We start from the raw sequence: 15,235 nt of genomic DNA on the forward strand, positions 1-15,235 counted from the left end.
ATTAATGACGTTATTTTTGTACTTTATCCTTTATCCCATTCTTTTTTTTTTGTTTTATTTTACATAAATTAAACATATTATACAGAGAGAGAGTAATTTCAGAAATTGTTTAACTGCTCAGAAAAATAGTTTTAGCTTTTTAATGTATGTATTCTCCTACGTTTATTTAACTTAATTATTTATGAGAGACTTGTATTCTGTCTCTACTAACGGAAATGTCTTACCTTAAATAGAAAGACGTCTTCATATAGTGTATAACTTTCCTATTAGATTTCTTAGTACATGCCATATTAATGATCCAAGCGATGACTTGTTAACCACGCTTTGACCAATAGGTGGCAGAAGTGCTAATACAATGTAGATGTTTCTTACAAGAAGACGAAGAAGAAAAAGAAGGAGAAGAAGAAGCACCACCACCGCTAGTGCATCAATATTACGAACAGTTCTACGAAGCTACTTTTGGCGACAAAAAGGACCCAGTTTTACACAGCTCTCTTTGACTGAGGCACAATGCCTCGTTATGCACAGCTAGTGATGGGTCCTGCGGGTAGCGGTAAGGTAAGTTATCACTCATTCAGTTAAACTTGTTGAAATACCTTGTTGTGCTATTCAGCTAATGCTAAGGCATGAGGTTGTCTTGTGTTCAACACAGACTGCATCTGCTTTTTGTTTACTGAAGTTCACTTTCATTTCAGAGTACCTACTGCTCCACCATGGTCCAGCATTCAGAGACCTTAAACCGTTCAGTTCAGGTGGTCAATCTGGACCCAGCAGCTGAGCACTTTGATTACCCTGTCATGGCAGGTAAATACAGCATGGTTTCAGTTTATATGACATAGCAGTGTCCATAGAAGAGAGGAGGATATGTATAACCCTGATAAATGGCTTTTAATTAGGCTCTAACTTAAATTCTTGCTTTAGTATTTAGCATATAGGAGTTATTTTACACAACCCACATGGTAACTTTATTATGTTTCGGTGCTCTCAGACATTCGTGAGCTTATTCAGGTGGATGACGTGATGGAGGACGATTCTTTAAGATTTGGCCCAAACGGAGGTCTGGTTTTCTGCATGGAGTACTTCGCAAACAACTTTGATTGGCTGGAGGAAAGCCTGGGTCACGTGGAAGATGACTACATATTGTTTGACTGCCCAGGTAAATGTTTCAAAGAGGGTATGCTGAAGCCAGACTTCCATTGGCTTCAGCACAGTGCACTTGTTTGTGCTGGAGTGTGGATGGGATTCAATATGTCCTGGGCACTGTTATTTGTTAATTTTGTTTAAATCACCAAAATAGATTTACATTCATGGCCACTTACCCTCAAAATTACCTTAATTCCTTATGGCATACATTCAACACGGTGAATTCCTTATAGACTTTGGACCATTCTGACACGATAGCATCACACAGTTGCTGCAGATTTGTCAGTTTGTTTGAGATGCCAAAACGTTGATTTTGTCCATCTGAGACTGAAGAAGGCACTTGGATGAGTGATATAATGTTTCTCCCACTGAAAGTGCTACGGATTTGATGGACAGGATCAATGTTTTGGGATTTCATTACCTGGATGATTGAGCATGCAGCGAGACATAGTTTGAGATGATTTTGAGCTTTGTAGCATGACAAATTATCCTACTAGAATCAACAGTCAGAAGATGGGTTTACTGTGATCATAAGGTAGTCAGCAGCAATACTCAGGTAGGCTGTGGGGTTTAAATTATGTTTTCTTGAACCTTTGCAAATTATAGCCTCAGTTTCCTGTTCATAGTTGACAGTAGTGGCACCTGGCGTGGTGTTCTGCTGCTGTAGCCTATCCGATTCAAGGTTCAGCATGTTGTGCATTCAGAGATGTTCTTCTGTAAACCTAGGTTGTAATGAATTTGAGTTACTGCCTTCATATTAGCTTTAAACAGTCTGGTATTTCTCCTCATACATGAACAAGAATTCTCACCCAGAGAACTGACGCTCTTTTTTTCTGGACTGTTGTCTGTAAACCCTACGGATGGTTGTTGATGGCTGTTTGGGGAAAATCCCAGCAGATCAGAAATACTCAGACCAGCCCGTCTGGCATCAATAACCATACCATATTTCCCTTTTCTGATGCTTGCTTTAAACTTCAGCATATTGAATGTGTCTGTATGCTTAAATGTAGTTGAGCTGCTGCCATTAGAGAGTAACAAACCTATTGATTTGGCAGGTGAGTGTATATTTCATTATTCCAGTCTTGGAACAAGGTATGTTATCGTTGGAAAAGTGGTTGTCCGTGTGTGCCTCATAGAACTTGTGTGGCTTCTCTTTACGTGGCTCTTTACAGGGCAGATTGAGCTGTACACACACCTTCCTGTAATGAAGCAGCTGGTGGAGCAGCTCCAGCAGTGGGAGTTTCGGGTTTGTGGAGTTTTCCTTGTTGACTCGCAGTTCATGGTGGAGTCTTTTAAGGTAACAGTCTCACAGTGTCTTCCTCTGATTTATTTGATTTTCCTTTTTTAAACTTAATTTCTGTACAAACACACACATAATGTAATAGTGACAGCACACCTTTTACTTGTCTCCTACTGTAGTTTATCTCTGGAGTCATGGCTGCCCTCAGTGCTATGGTGTCATTAGAGATTCCTCAGGTAAACATCATGACAAAAATGGATCTGCTTAGCCCCAAAGCAAAGAAGGAGATTGAAAAGTAAGTTTCATATGAATTGACAATGTTAAGTGCACACAAAATCTACAACAGTAATTCCCTTTGTCGTCTGTACTAGGACTAGATTAAAGTTTTCTTTTCATGTTATTCAAAACCTGAACATGTTTGAAGACATAATTCTTAGTTTTAATTTGCTTACATTTTTATGCATTGCATTTTTTTAAAGATACCTGGACCCGGACATGTACTCAATGATGGAAGACGGCTCCAACACAATCAGAAGCAAAAAGTTCAAGAAGCTAACTAAAGCTATTTGTGGTCTCGTAAGTAAAGGCCTTGATTTTGTACTGCATCACGTTTATGACCAGATTGATATTTTTATTAATATATTTGCCTGTTTTTAATGAGACAGTATCTGTTTGTGTATCTAGATTGATGACTACAGTATAGTAAGATTCCTCCCTTTTGACCGCACTGATGAAGAAGGTATTAACATAGTACTACAACACATTGACTTCTCAATACAGTACGGAGAGGACCTGGAGTTTAAGGAGCCAAAGGTGAAGAAACAGCACAACCCACCCACCCCAATTAAACACAACTGGGGGAAAAAAAAAAAAAAATATATATATATATATATATATATATATATATATATATATATATATATATATATATATATATATATGTATATATGTATATATGTATATGTATATATATATATATATATATATATATATATATATGTATATATATATATATATATATGTATATATATATATATATATGTATATATATATATATATATATGATGCATTATCTAACTTTTCATGATCAACCAGTTTTTTTTTTTTTTGTTCATCACCATCTTTTCCTACAGGAGGTTGAGGAACAGCCTGCTAACCTAAATTATGATGAGATTTTTCAAGACAAAGCGAACAGCTGAGGCGGAGTACGGCCAATCCTGCAAATACAGGCTTTGTGTAGTAAGACTGGCAAAGGAGTTCCATCGGACTGTTTGTTGTATCTGGATGGATACTGAGAAATGGACACGTAAAGAAGATTGTGGATATCATGAATAATGTTTGTTTGTTTGTTTGTTTTGATGAAAATGAAGCTATTCATTTAAAAGTATATTTTAAAACAGTGGTTTGATGCATTTAAATGCTTAGCAGTTATTAAAAAATATTGCTATTATATTTTTTTGAATAAAATGCAACGCAAAATGCACGTTTTGCCGCCCGTGTGATGTAAAGTGTTTATTTAGCGCCCCCGGCTGGTTGATACGCCACATGACACGTGGCCACTTCCTGTAAAGCCGAAGGGTGGGACAGCACGGAAGCAGCATCTTGCAAGTGTTGGAATATTTCTGTCGCTGAGCAGTTGGACTGATATTTGTCATTCAACATGCCGGTGAGTAAAAATAAGAAGGAACACACTATTATTGACGAGCAGAGAACTTTACTGCTAGGTTTAGAGCAAAAATATTGCGCTGAAATCCCACAGAGTAGGAAAAAGGGGCCTCCGAGTTAACGTTAGCATAGTTCGCTAATTACCTAACCATTTGGGTCGCAATTTAACGATGTTTGACATGTCAGAAAGCGCAAATTCGCGTTTGATGCTTTGTTGCAAATAGGTTTTAGCACGCTGCCTATACTACTACTTATTATTATTTGGTTCTACGATAACATAACCATTAAACCAGACTAGCATAGTAGCAATGATGCTATCTGGCAGAAATGTCCCCCAAAGAAATCAAGTGACAGCAACTTTTTCTTTTAATATTTTTCAGGCGTATCACTCAAACCTGATGGCCCCCGAAACGAGGCTGGTGGGGAACATGGCTTTGCTCCCCGTCAAAACTCAGTTTAAAGGACCAGCCAGAGGAGACGGTAAGGCCATGCGATATCTTTTACTTGTGTCAAAAGGTCGATAATGTTCTTCACGTAACGCATAGCAATTGTAGTGAAGTCTTTAGTAGTGTTTTTTGATTTGGTTAAGTCATTTTTAGGCAATGGGTTGTATCTTGTTATGACCCCTACTTTATTTCCTGATACATGCATCAGATACACTTCCTTATATGGTGTAAAGAGCTCATCCTCAACTTCTAACTTCTTCATTTGAGTCTATGAGCACTTCTGTAATAAAACGATGCATTTTGTAGTGTCTAATCCACCTAAAGGTTCATTTCAGTCTTCCATGGTGTTGTGGGTTTGACAGATTCAGTGCTATTGAATAATAAAGCTATTATATTTTGTGATTGGGTGATTCTAGTTGCTTGTTACCAGCTCATAAATCAAGAATGGAGCTCTGCTGGTAGCAAAAAAGGCCTGCATGGCCAAAACGGGAAATCCCATTTTAACACTGACACATACATATGCACATGCACAAACACTGAATTTAGAGCCGTAAATTTGTTGATTTCTTCTTCTTTGATTTTTTTTTTTTTTTTTTTTTAATTTTAGGTGTAGATTCTGATATTATTGACGAGGCTATCTACTACTTCAAGGCCAATGTTTTCTTCAAGAACTATGAAATCAAGGTAAGCAATTCATTGATATTTGCACTGTTTAGATTGCATGTGTTCCATGTTTAAGGAGACCAAAATAGTCAAACCTTAGGGCATTTTTGCTGTATTTGTGCCCGCACCATTGTATCAACATATATATATATATACATATATATATATATATACATATATATATATATATATATACATATATATATATAAAATTTTAAGTAGCTTTATAAGTTTTATTTGAATAAGGAGGCAGGTATGCACCTCACTGGTGCCCTTTTTCCTCTATATGTTTTCTCTTACTCTCTCTGGAGCAGCTGAGCACTTGGTTTTTCCACATGCCCTGGCTTGCCTCTTCCTGTGATTGCAAACAGTGCAATCTTTTCATAGTTTGCATGGTTTAGGCTGTTCAATTCTGAGACCTAACTACTACAAATTACAGTAACCTCAATGCTTTATATAAATCTTTCAAAAATGTGTGTGTACATGTGTTTCTTTCAGAATGAGGCAGACAGGACACTGATCTATGTCACACTCTATATTTCTGAATGCCTAAAGAAACTACAGAAGGTAAATTGAAATCCCCACAAAGGGCTTAATGCAGTTTCATCACTTGTAGCAATGAGCTACTTAAATATTCAAGTAGGTGACCAGAAAACATAATCAAACTATTTATATTGGGATATGTGGCTCTACAGTGCAGCTCCAGGAGCCAGGGAGAAAAGGAGATGTACACTCTGGGTATCACAAACTTCCCCATTCCTGGAGAACCTGGCTTCCCCCTTAATGCTATGTATGTCAAGCCTGCAAACAAGCAAGAGGAAGGTAAGAAGCCACAAGCTAGGATTTAGTACATGTTTGTCTGCCTTAGGGTGTTTATCAGTAAATAAGTAAAAACAAACTTGACATTCCACCATATTTATACCAACTGGTTATTAGAGGTGGGAATCACCATACACCCCACGATACGATATTATCACGATACTTAACTCACGATACGATATTATTGCGATTTTTTTATATATATATTTTTGCAATATTCTGAGTATTGCAATACGATATTTTGTGATTTATCACATATTTTTTCTACTGCAGAATTTGTCCATAAAGGTAAACTTTATCAATATTCATTTTATCTAATAATAAAGTCTCACACTCAGTCTTTCTCTCATGTCAGTCAGTTTTATTGCTGACGAAGGACAAAGTGAACGGTTCTTATAACAGTCTAGTAACCAACTTAACTGAACGTAAGTATCTGGTACAATTATAGCTTAAAACAAAATATAATTTTACATTAAATAAAAAAGTTTTAAATTTAAATAAAATAAAACATTTCTTAAATTAAAATAAGTAAACTGTCCTGTTTGTTGCTGCCCTAAAAAGTTAAACACAATTGGACAGTGAAGCAATGTCAGCATTTTTGCTCAGAAAAAGGAGCTGATCAACATGCTCTGAAGTCAGAGTGCTCCGTTTTGCTGTGACGATGTCTCCAGCGGTTGAGAAGACTCTTTCAGCCGAGACACTAGTACCTGGGATACAAAGGTATCTTTTTGCCAGAGTGGCTAGGAAAGGATAGACTTCCTCATGGGATTTCCACCAGCTTAGTGGGTCTTCTGTGAGTGCCAGTGACGTGACCTCCTGGTATTTTTTCACCTCCTCCTCAGCTGTGGCAGATAATGATTTTGGTGGGGCTCCAACATCACCATAAGTCTGACCAAGCAAGTCTGTTAACCCACAAGACTTCCTCATCTTGGCTGGTATGAGAGGGGGTCTGGGATTTTGTTCAGTCTCGTCAGGTTTCTCATGATGTTCATGGGCTTCTGGCTCACAGATGGGCTGCTGCCTCTTTTCTTCCTGTAGAAAACCCACACACATACAGAGAGAGGGAGAAAATAAATATTTTATCTTTTAGTATGCAGTAATATGTTAGCAAATTATAATTAATGTATTTAATTGTTAAATAGAATATTACCAATATGACAAAAATATCACCGATCTACTAATATTGTAAGTAAGTTATTTAAATTATAACACCAGAATGTTTGCTTACCTGAAGGGTTATAGCCTCAGCAACCACTCTGGCATAGGTTTCCTGTCTTTCCTCCAGTGACAGGAACGGCAGGATTTTAAAGCGTGGGTCGAGAGCTGATGCTGTGTAGAGGGTGTTCCTCTCGACTGTGCTGGAATATCTCTTCTTAAGGTCTTGACTGATACTTTGCTTGATGTTTCTGACCAGCGCTGTGTCACCAATGTTGTCTTGGGTGTCGTGCAACAGCTGTGCTAGCAGTGGTGCTACGAGAGACAGAGTAGGATTCTTTTCCTCAGACATCACAGTAGTCGCAACTTGCATTGACTTCAAGGCCCGGACAATTTCTTCAGTGTTCCCAATATCCGTCTCATTTAGAGTAAAGATATCTGTGCTACTCTTTCTGACTTCGGGAGACAGCAGCGCTGCACAAATCGCAGGCTGTTGTTCAAGGAAACGCTGGAGCATGTCATAAGCACTGTTCCATCTCGTGCAGACGTCGGTCTTGAGCTTGTGAGTCGGGAGCTGTAACATTTTCTGTTTTTGCTCCAGAGCGTGGTTTGCCACTGTGCTTCTATTGAAAAACCCAGTTATGCGCCGCACTCTCCCCAAGACCCTGGCTACTGCAGGCAGGTTTAAGGCTCGTTGTGATGCCAGATTGAGCGTATGGGCGAAACACTTCACATGCAGGTATCCCGCTAGCTGAGTGGCAATTGTCATATTAGAAGCATTGTCAGTGACAACCACCAGATTTTTGTCGGCAATCCCCCATTCCTGTGCAGCATTTTGCAGGAGATTTGCAATGTTCGCTCCGGTGTGACTTTCATGTAATGTTCGAGTTTGGAGAACGTAAGACAGCAGTTGCCAGTCCGCTGTGAGATAATGAGCTGTTATAGTCACATATGAATCCACAGCCCGCGAGGTCCATGCGTCGCAAGTTAATGCAACCCTTTCTGCTGTGCTCAAACTTTCCTCAACTTTACGCTTCACATCTATGTAGAGATTGGGTACGGCTGTGTCCGCGAAAAAACGTCGTGATGGTATCACATACCTGGGTTCCAGCGTCTTGATCATGTAAGAAAAGCCCTCGTTTTCCACAATGTTGTAAGGACGCAGGTCTTTGCAGATGAAGTACGTGATAGATTGTGTTATTTTCTTAGCTCGCTCTGAATTGGGAGATAGCTTTGCTAAGCTAAGAGTGTCCAGCGTTGGTTGATCTTTCAGTGGAGCTGATTTAGAGCTAGCTTTCCCGTCCGCGGTTAATGCTAATTTTGGATGGTGCCGTGTAAGATGGGCCCTCATGTTCGTAGTATTCCCAGAGTACTTTATTTTCATACGACACACCTTGCAAATCCCGTGTGTCATATCCATCTCATTTGTTCCATCCTTGTTAAAAAATCCAAAGTACTCCCAGACGTTTGATTTAAACGCAGATGGCGCTTTCCTGATCTCTTTCTCTTCCTCCATCTTTGTTTGATCAATTTTCCCATGTGCTCACCTAACCTCTGCTGACCTCACTAAAGAAAAAGCTCAACCGCACCATCTGGTGGACTGGAAGTTTTTGGAACAAAATATCGATGTCTGCTGTCCCTGTATCGATACATTATTGGCAAACAAAATATCGCGATACTACGCAGTATCGATTTTTTCCCCCACCTCTACTGGTTATGTTGTTTCAATTCCTTGACTCTGAATTAGACTGGTTCCTTTGTACACCTCTTATATTTCAAGCCAAAAATAGAAATGCTGACCTTTACGCTTTAGGGGTCTGGGGCTGAAAATATTGTTTTATACTTGTGTGATTATTATTTATAAAGTACAAACTCTGTTACACATGAAACTAATGGAATTCCACCCTATTTAAAAACTCCTGAAAATATCTATTTTACTGAACTCCATATCCAAGTGAATCCTCTCAGATCTTTTACAGCAATCTTACTTCTAAATCTAAATGCCTGGATCTTTTCCTCTTTTTTTTTTTTTCTTCTTTTTTTTTTGTACAGTATATTATGTGGAAGGTTGACTACTAAAGCAATGCCTTCCTGCCGTTAAACAGTAGTTGTTGCTGTCTGTGGCTGGACTGATAATATTTGCTCTTCATCCTTCTGTAGAGACTATGAGGGCCTACCTCCAGCAGCTCCGACAGGAGACTGGCTTGAGGCTATGTGATCGTGTGTTTGACCCCCAGACAGATAAACCCAGCAAGGTAAGTCTGGCATGTCCAAAGTGATTGGCTGTTGCGGTCTGTAAACATGACAAGTAAGGGAAATGTCTCAGGGCTAATGCACCCCCTTGTTCCTTAATTACTGTGTCTGATGCATCCAGTAGGATTTAAGTTGCAATACAGAAAAGAACTTGCATAGCTCACATTTGGATCAGAGACGAACGAAAATTAACTGTTGTTCCTGTCTTGATTTCCTGCCTCCTTTATCTGATTTATACAACTTAATATCAAAACTAGGTCACCACACAGCTAACCCAGGAGGGATACAGGCTCAAATGCTAGATTTAAGCTGCTTTCTACAATCTAAATATGTGCAGGTTTCAGCAGTTAACACTGAAACGTGTCCTTTTGACTGAAAAGTTTACCAACTCTTTTTCTTTCAGTGGTGGGTTTGCTTCGTCAAGAAGCAGTTCATGAACAAAAGCCTGTCAGCCCCTGGACAGTGAGCAACTAGGACTGCTGTTTTCTACACTTGCAAGATGGATTTTTGGGTGGGGTGGTAAAGGAGGGTCTGCTTTTGTGTTAAGATTTTATACAGTTTGCGTACAAGCATGTCTTCACTTGTATGGATGCTGATTATATTGAGCTGGTGCTTAATTCAATAAAGCAATTATGGAGACGCGAAACTCTTGCAGTTATTGCCGTTTAGTTTTTAACCAAATGTGCTGTATTCAGGTTGTGCCACTAGGTGTGAAGGAAAAGTTTAGTGACTTGGTCTGTTTAAGGATGTGTTGGTGTACAGCGGAGGGAAGAAAAGGTTTCTACAGAAAGAACAGTATCTGCACAACTTTATTCACACTTATATCAATACAACTATATTTCATTTGACATATCCATGCTATTGTAACCATAAAAAAAAAAGCTGTTACATAAACTTCTGTAAGAGGTATTAAAATAACTTCCGACCTGTAACGACCTCCATAGGAATGAGAGAATACATTTACTCTACATATGCAATCACAAGGATAGGAAGAAAGTCTGTTAATTAAAAAAAATAAAATTCAAATCACAGGTTCTCTTTGGTTTGTATGAGACACCTTTTTTTCCTTGAGTTAAAAAAAGGCCCTTAAATACAGTCCTTGCTGAAGATGGCTGAAGTTAAGGCAGTGTTCAAGTTCACCAACAAAGGAAAGAAGAAGCACCTGAGAAAGAGGAAGATGTTTCTAGATTTCCATCTGATCAATGACTGCGATTAATGAAAAACTGCATATATAGTGAAATGAGTGGCTCAGTGTTGCAAGTTGAAGGAAAAAAATAACTCGAGCAGTCGACACGCAACAGCTTCACTACAAATAAATAGATTAATATAAACAAGCTTTAGAGAAGGTGCATTTATCCAGGTGCCTTCTCCAAAATCAGATGATTTTTCCCCATACACAGAATTTAACATTACACTACTTAATATTTAGGATGATTTACATAATTTATGTTAATACATTTACTTTGGGGAAAAAAAAACCTAAATAGGAGCAGTGTACTGTCAAATTTCATAAGTATGCAAGCCACACAAAAAGGCTGCACATGTCCTGCTAGTGAAATGCTGATAAAGTGGTAATGATAAAACTGCAGCACTGATGTTACTGCTGTTCAGCAATATTCATGAAGAAGTTTCTTCACTGGCGAAGAGTTGCAAAGATCTGCCAGCCATCTCCCTCAACGGGCAATCCACATCCAGCTCCTACCCAAGAAAAAAAAAACATTTCAGTTTCTGTTCTAGTTTCATAAGGAAGTAAATCACTATGGTAGAAGGCTGTGAATTCAGACGGCTCTAAAAATCAAACAAACAAAAAAAACCCCACAAAATTGGTAATGCATGAACAATAAAGCTTCTTCTTGTCATACCTTAAAACGTAGCTAACGCCAAACCTGCTCAAAGGCAGCCTAGCAGATGTGAAGAGGTTAAATCTGGGTGATTGTACTTACAGAACTGATGATCAGACTGACGCCTTAGTCAAAAGCAGTGTCTTGGCTTTTCCGTACACAACGCGCCACCTTTTTCTTAAAAATTCCTGTAGGATCTTCTCTCCACTCTTTCTGCCGGGTATAATAGACACAGTGATTGCATACAGTGCATACACGTTTACTTCATTTCTCTTAGAGCTTACACGTTGTCTGAAGCTAGCATCTCTGAAAAATGTGATCTCATTTAACCAAACTTAGAGCAGACAGATTAAGATGTTTCCTGTAAACAGACAGTATTGCCTGGAGAACATGAGCACTTACAGCTGCATCCACATTGGCAGGAGAATCTACATTGGGATCTGCCAGCATGGAGATGACACTGATCATGATGGTCTCCACTGTATGGATCGGTAGCCAGCGCTCCTCAGGCTTCTCGTAGCCGTACTTGTCCTCACCAGGTTCGTGCAGAATGGAAATGCAAACTTCGCCATTTTTTGCCACTGGCATAAAAGAAAACAGGAAAATAAACAGACTGTTACAGTGCTGCAGATATAAAATAAAAGGTAAAAGCTCATTAAGGGGCTTTTACCACAAGTGGTGTGGTTAAGCTTATTCCATACCACTTGTGATAAAAGTGGCTTATGTCATACCGCTTAAAAGTGCACGATTGATGGATCTATTGATCCTCACCCTACTGATATAGTTAACATACACAGACTACCAACTGAAGAAGCAATCATAATAGCAAAATAATGATAATAAAAGCAAAACATGTTTCTTCTTAAAGTGGTATCTGTTATGTATTTAATGTCATTTAAAGAATTTTTTTCAGATTTACAATTTATGTATTTTATAAAATGAAAATTTGAGTAATTTAATTATAAATATAATTAATTTGTTTTTGTCCCAAGTACAATCCACATTATTACTTAAAAAGCAGATTTACCATTCCTTCACTCTGGTATCACTCAATTTCAATCATTTCAACTAAATATTAATTGTGTTATGTATATATGATGAAACCAATCAGCCAGCTGAGAGACATAATCTGTCTAGCGTGTATTGAATCAGCCCAGGGACCCAAAACATGTCACCTAGAACAGGCAAAGGAGACATCCTGGAAGAGAATAGCAGCTCTACTCTGAGGTCCTCACTCCATTTCTAAAGCTGAAAGATGACACCCTTTGGAGAAAACTCATTTCCATCACTTGCACTTGTGATCTTATTCTTTCAGTCACTACTCCAAGCTTGTGACCACAGGTGAGAGTAAGGACATAGATCAGTTGGTAAACAGACAGACTCACTTTTACACTAGTCTCCTCACCACAACAGACCAGTACAGCACCCACACTGCTGCCAAGACTGCACCAATCTGCCTGTCACTTCCCCAACTCCCCTCTCTTGAGAACAAAACCCAGATATACTTGAACTCCTCGACTTGGTGCAGCAACTTGTCCCCTACCCAGAGTGGGCACTCTCTTCCAGCTGTGAACCGTGGCCTCAGACCTAGAGGTGCTGATTCTCATCTCAACTGCAAACCACTCGGGTGTAACCTGAAAGTCATTTCTCAATGTAGCCAACAAAACCATATCATCTGCAAGAAGCTGAGACAAAAGACCCAATATCCTCCGTCAATTAGCTGTGTCTAGAAATTCTCCCCATAAAACAAGTCTGTGACAAATGAAAGCCTTGGCAGAGACCAACACCCACTGAGATCGAGTCTGATTTAATGCTGGGAATGCAAACCAAACAACTAAAAACACCTAAAGCTAAATGAATACTACAAGTAGTTATAATACACAGTTTGCCTCTTGCTTTGCTCAGGGCATGCTGGCATGTCACAGAAGCAAACAGTTGCTACTTTCCCATCTGTGTTTTGGGAGCAAAGTAAACATCTTTTTTTTTTAATGTAGGTCTTCCAGTCGAGTGTTGGACAGCCACATCAGGTGTTTTCACTGTGATTTAGTGGTCATTAAAATGTCTTCAGAAATTGCAAAATGATGATGATTAATCTTGTAAATCACACACGCTGCTCTCCAGTATATAAGCTGCATTTATAGGGTAAAAGTAGAGGTATCGGCAATGCTGGCCCTGTATTTGCTTCATATTTGATCGATACCAAAATCTGCAGTATTGCACAGCACTACTGTACATACCCGAGTGGTAGGCTAAGGCTCACATATTCTTAAAACTCATAATTATTGTATTTTTTAATAATATAAATTACCATCTAAGACATTGGCTGTGATTAGAAGTAATGTTTGCATAATCATAACCACAATTTAAGACACCCCCCCCCCCCCCAAAAAAAAATGCTAATTTCCTATCCTTTGATGTAGATTACATAAAGAGGAAGAGGTTCTGAGATGCTTGCTCTTACCATTTGGATGCCAGATTTCAGTGACGAACTTCATCTTAGGAGGCTTCAAAGGATAGTCGCGAGGAAACGTTAAGATAGCTTTGAAGAAACCTCCTTCACTGTAAATGAGAAAGAGGATGGTGTTAACAAGACCAGCTTTAGCTTCAGATGGATATAAATCCATTAGTTAAGATCAATAAACAAGAATCACTCACTATAATGTGTCTTGAGGTCCAATAACGACCACTTCCCATTGATAGATGTTATCATCGTCCACGAGCCCGGCAGAAAAGCCGTCCACTGGGTTCTTGATCAGTTCTGCAGATTCAAAGTGATCAAACGTGTTTAAACTCACCACACTGTCTGTTTCGCATAACGTCAGGTAGACATGGAGAGAGTAAGCACATGTAATGAATGGGGGTGTACTGACTTTTAAATAGTAGCTGTTGAGCAGCTAGCCTTAGTCATATGTCCGCTAACAGCTGTGTGACACGCTATCTACGCGCGACACGTGCATTACAACTACATTTTCAAGCTTTTATATATAAAACACAAAGGTCACACATGACAAACACTGCTACTACTAAACAACAACCAAACGGAACACGTCTGTTTCTCACTTGTGACTGACAATAAAACAAAGTGAAATGCTAGTGTCCACAGACTTAGCAGCAACAGTTAGCTAACTTACCTGATAATTGTTTACGCAATAACAACGAAGACTGTCCCGTCATTTTACAAATGTATGTTTTCGAGTAAGAAGTAACTAAAACAAACTAAAGCTGTGGAAACGATTTACACCGTCCACGTTTCTTCTCTCTCAGACAGCGCCGTCAGTGACTTATAAAAAAAGTGGTCGGAGGAAGTTGGTGAGCTTTACCCTGAGTCAGATCTCTCAGGCAAATCTTCCTTCCAAGTTACGTAGCATACCACAAATGTCAGGGTAAAACACAGCTAAAACTGTGCTAAAATATTTAATTAAATCGAATAAAAATACAACTGGGTTTTAGAAAAAATGTAACGTAAATTAAGTCATGTGCACATGTAATGACAGCCAAATGCCGTGCATTAAAAAAAAAACAAAAAAAAACTCTGTTATCTGCTAGCTTAAAAAAACGTTATCATTTTACCTCTAATTTAACCAGGGAAACATTAAGACTACAGATATTAAAAATCTCCCTAACGAACATATAACTGACTAAAACACTTTGTTTCTCCTTTATGCATATTAATGTATAATAATAATATAATAATAATGATAATAATAATACATTTTAATTATAAGCGCCTTTAAAGATCGTCAAGGTCACCTTACATTAGTACAGCAAAAATAAAAACATAAGGCCCTATATATATATAAGCCCTCTGATGTATAACTTTACTGTTAAGAGATATAAAGCAGGGGCGATTTTAGCCCATTTTGGGGGGTGCTTCAGCACCCCGAAAATAAATCAAAGCACCCCCAAAGATTTCTTACTTTTTTTGACAATATTTGCTGTTTGTGTAACACACTACTAAAAATATAAAAAGTATACAGTACTGTACTTGTTTGAGACGTAACATTTTAACA

The 15,235-nt window shown here is 38.5% G+C and overlaps 4 protein-coding genes across 5 annotated transcripts; 2 read left to right on the top strand and 2 right to left on the bottom strand.

The window, feature by feature from the left end:
• The first annotated feature begins 372 nt into the window (after window positions 1–372).
• gpn3 (GPN-loop GTPase 3) lies at window positions 373–3,810 on the top strand. The gene is made up of 8 exons (XM_085168531.1): window positions 373–558; window positions 696–804; window positions 989–1,156; window positions 2,316–2,440; window positions 2,563–2,678; window positions 2,863–2,959; window positions 3,068–3,196; window positions 3,517–3,810. Exons 1-8 carry the CDS (start codon window positions 511–513, stop codon window positions 3,580–3,582), a joined length of 858 nt encoding a protein of 285 aa, XP_085024657.1. The 5' UTR covers window positions 373–510; the 3' UTR covers window positions 3,583–3,810.
• Window positions 3,811–3,919: 109 nt separating this feature from the next.
• On the top strand, window positions 3,920–10,030 carry arpc3 (actin related protein 2/3 complex, subunit 3). The gene is made up of 7 exons (XM_085168533.1): window positions 3,920–4,049; window positions 4,429–4,528; window positions 5,102–5,178; window positions 5,656–5,724; window positions 5,853–5,979; window positions 9,292–9,386; window positions 9,788–10,030. Exons 1-7 carry the CDS (start codon window positions 4,044–4,046, stop codon window positions 9,848–9,850), a joined length of 537 nt encoding a protein of 178 aa, XP_085024659.1. The 5' UTR covers window positions 3,920–4,043; the 3' UTR covers window positions 9,851–10,030.
• On the bottom strand, window positions 6,317–8,843 carry LOC146514428 (E3 SUMO-protein ligase ZBED1-like). The gene is made up of 2 exons (XM_085168528.1): window positions 7,205–8,843; window positions 6,317–7,008 (listed from the first exon to the last, which is right to left on the bottom strand). The coding sequence occupies exons 1-2, from the start codon at window positions 8,645–8,647 to the stop codon at window positions 6,538–6,540; spliced, it is 1,914 nt and encodes a 637-aa protein (XP_085024654.1). The 5' UTR covers window positions 8,648–8,843; the 3' UTR covers window positions 6,317–6,537.
• On the bottom strand, window positions 9,776–14,676 carry ube2g1b (ubiquitin-conjugating enzyme E2G 1b (UBC7 homolog, yeast)). 2 transcript variants are annotated; one of them, XM_085168534.1, is made up of 6 exons: window positions 14,357–14,676; window positions 13,881–13,983; window positions 13,687–13,784; window positions 11,628–11,806; window positions 11,328–11,434; window positions 9,776–11,082 (listed from the first exon to the last, which is right to left on the bottom strand). In XM_085168534.1, the coding sequence occupies exons 1-5, from the start codon at window positions 14,397–14,399 to the stop codon at window positions 11,339–11,341; spliced, it is 519 nt and encodes a 172-aa protein (XP_085024660.1). In that variant the 5' UTR covers window positions 14,400–14,676; the 3' UTR covers window positions 9,776–11,082; window positions 11,328–11,338. The 2 variants fall into 2 exon arrangements, with proteins under 2 accessions (XP_085024660.1, XP_085024661.1); XM_085168535.1 differs by having other exon boundaries at window positions 11,328–11,438; window positions 14,357–14,665.
• Window positions 14,677–15,235: the final 559 nt, after the last annotated feature.

This window comes from Neolamprologus multifasciatus, chromosome 7 (assembly GCF_963576455.1).
Source record: "Neolamprologus multifasciatus chromosome 7, fNeoMul1.2, whole genome shotgun sequence".
NCBI lineage: Eukaryota > Metazoa > Chordata > Actinopteri > Cichliformes > Cichlidae > Neolamprologus > Neolamprologus multifasciatus.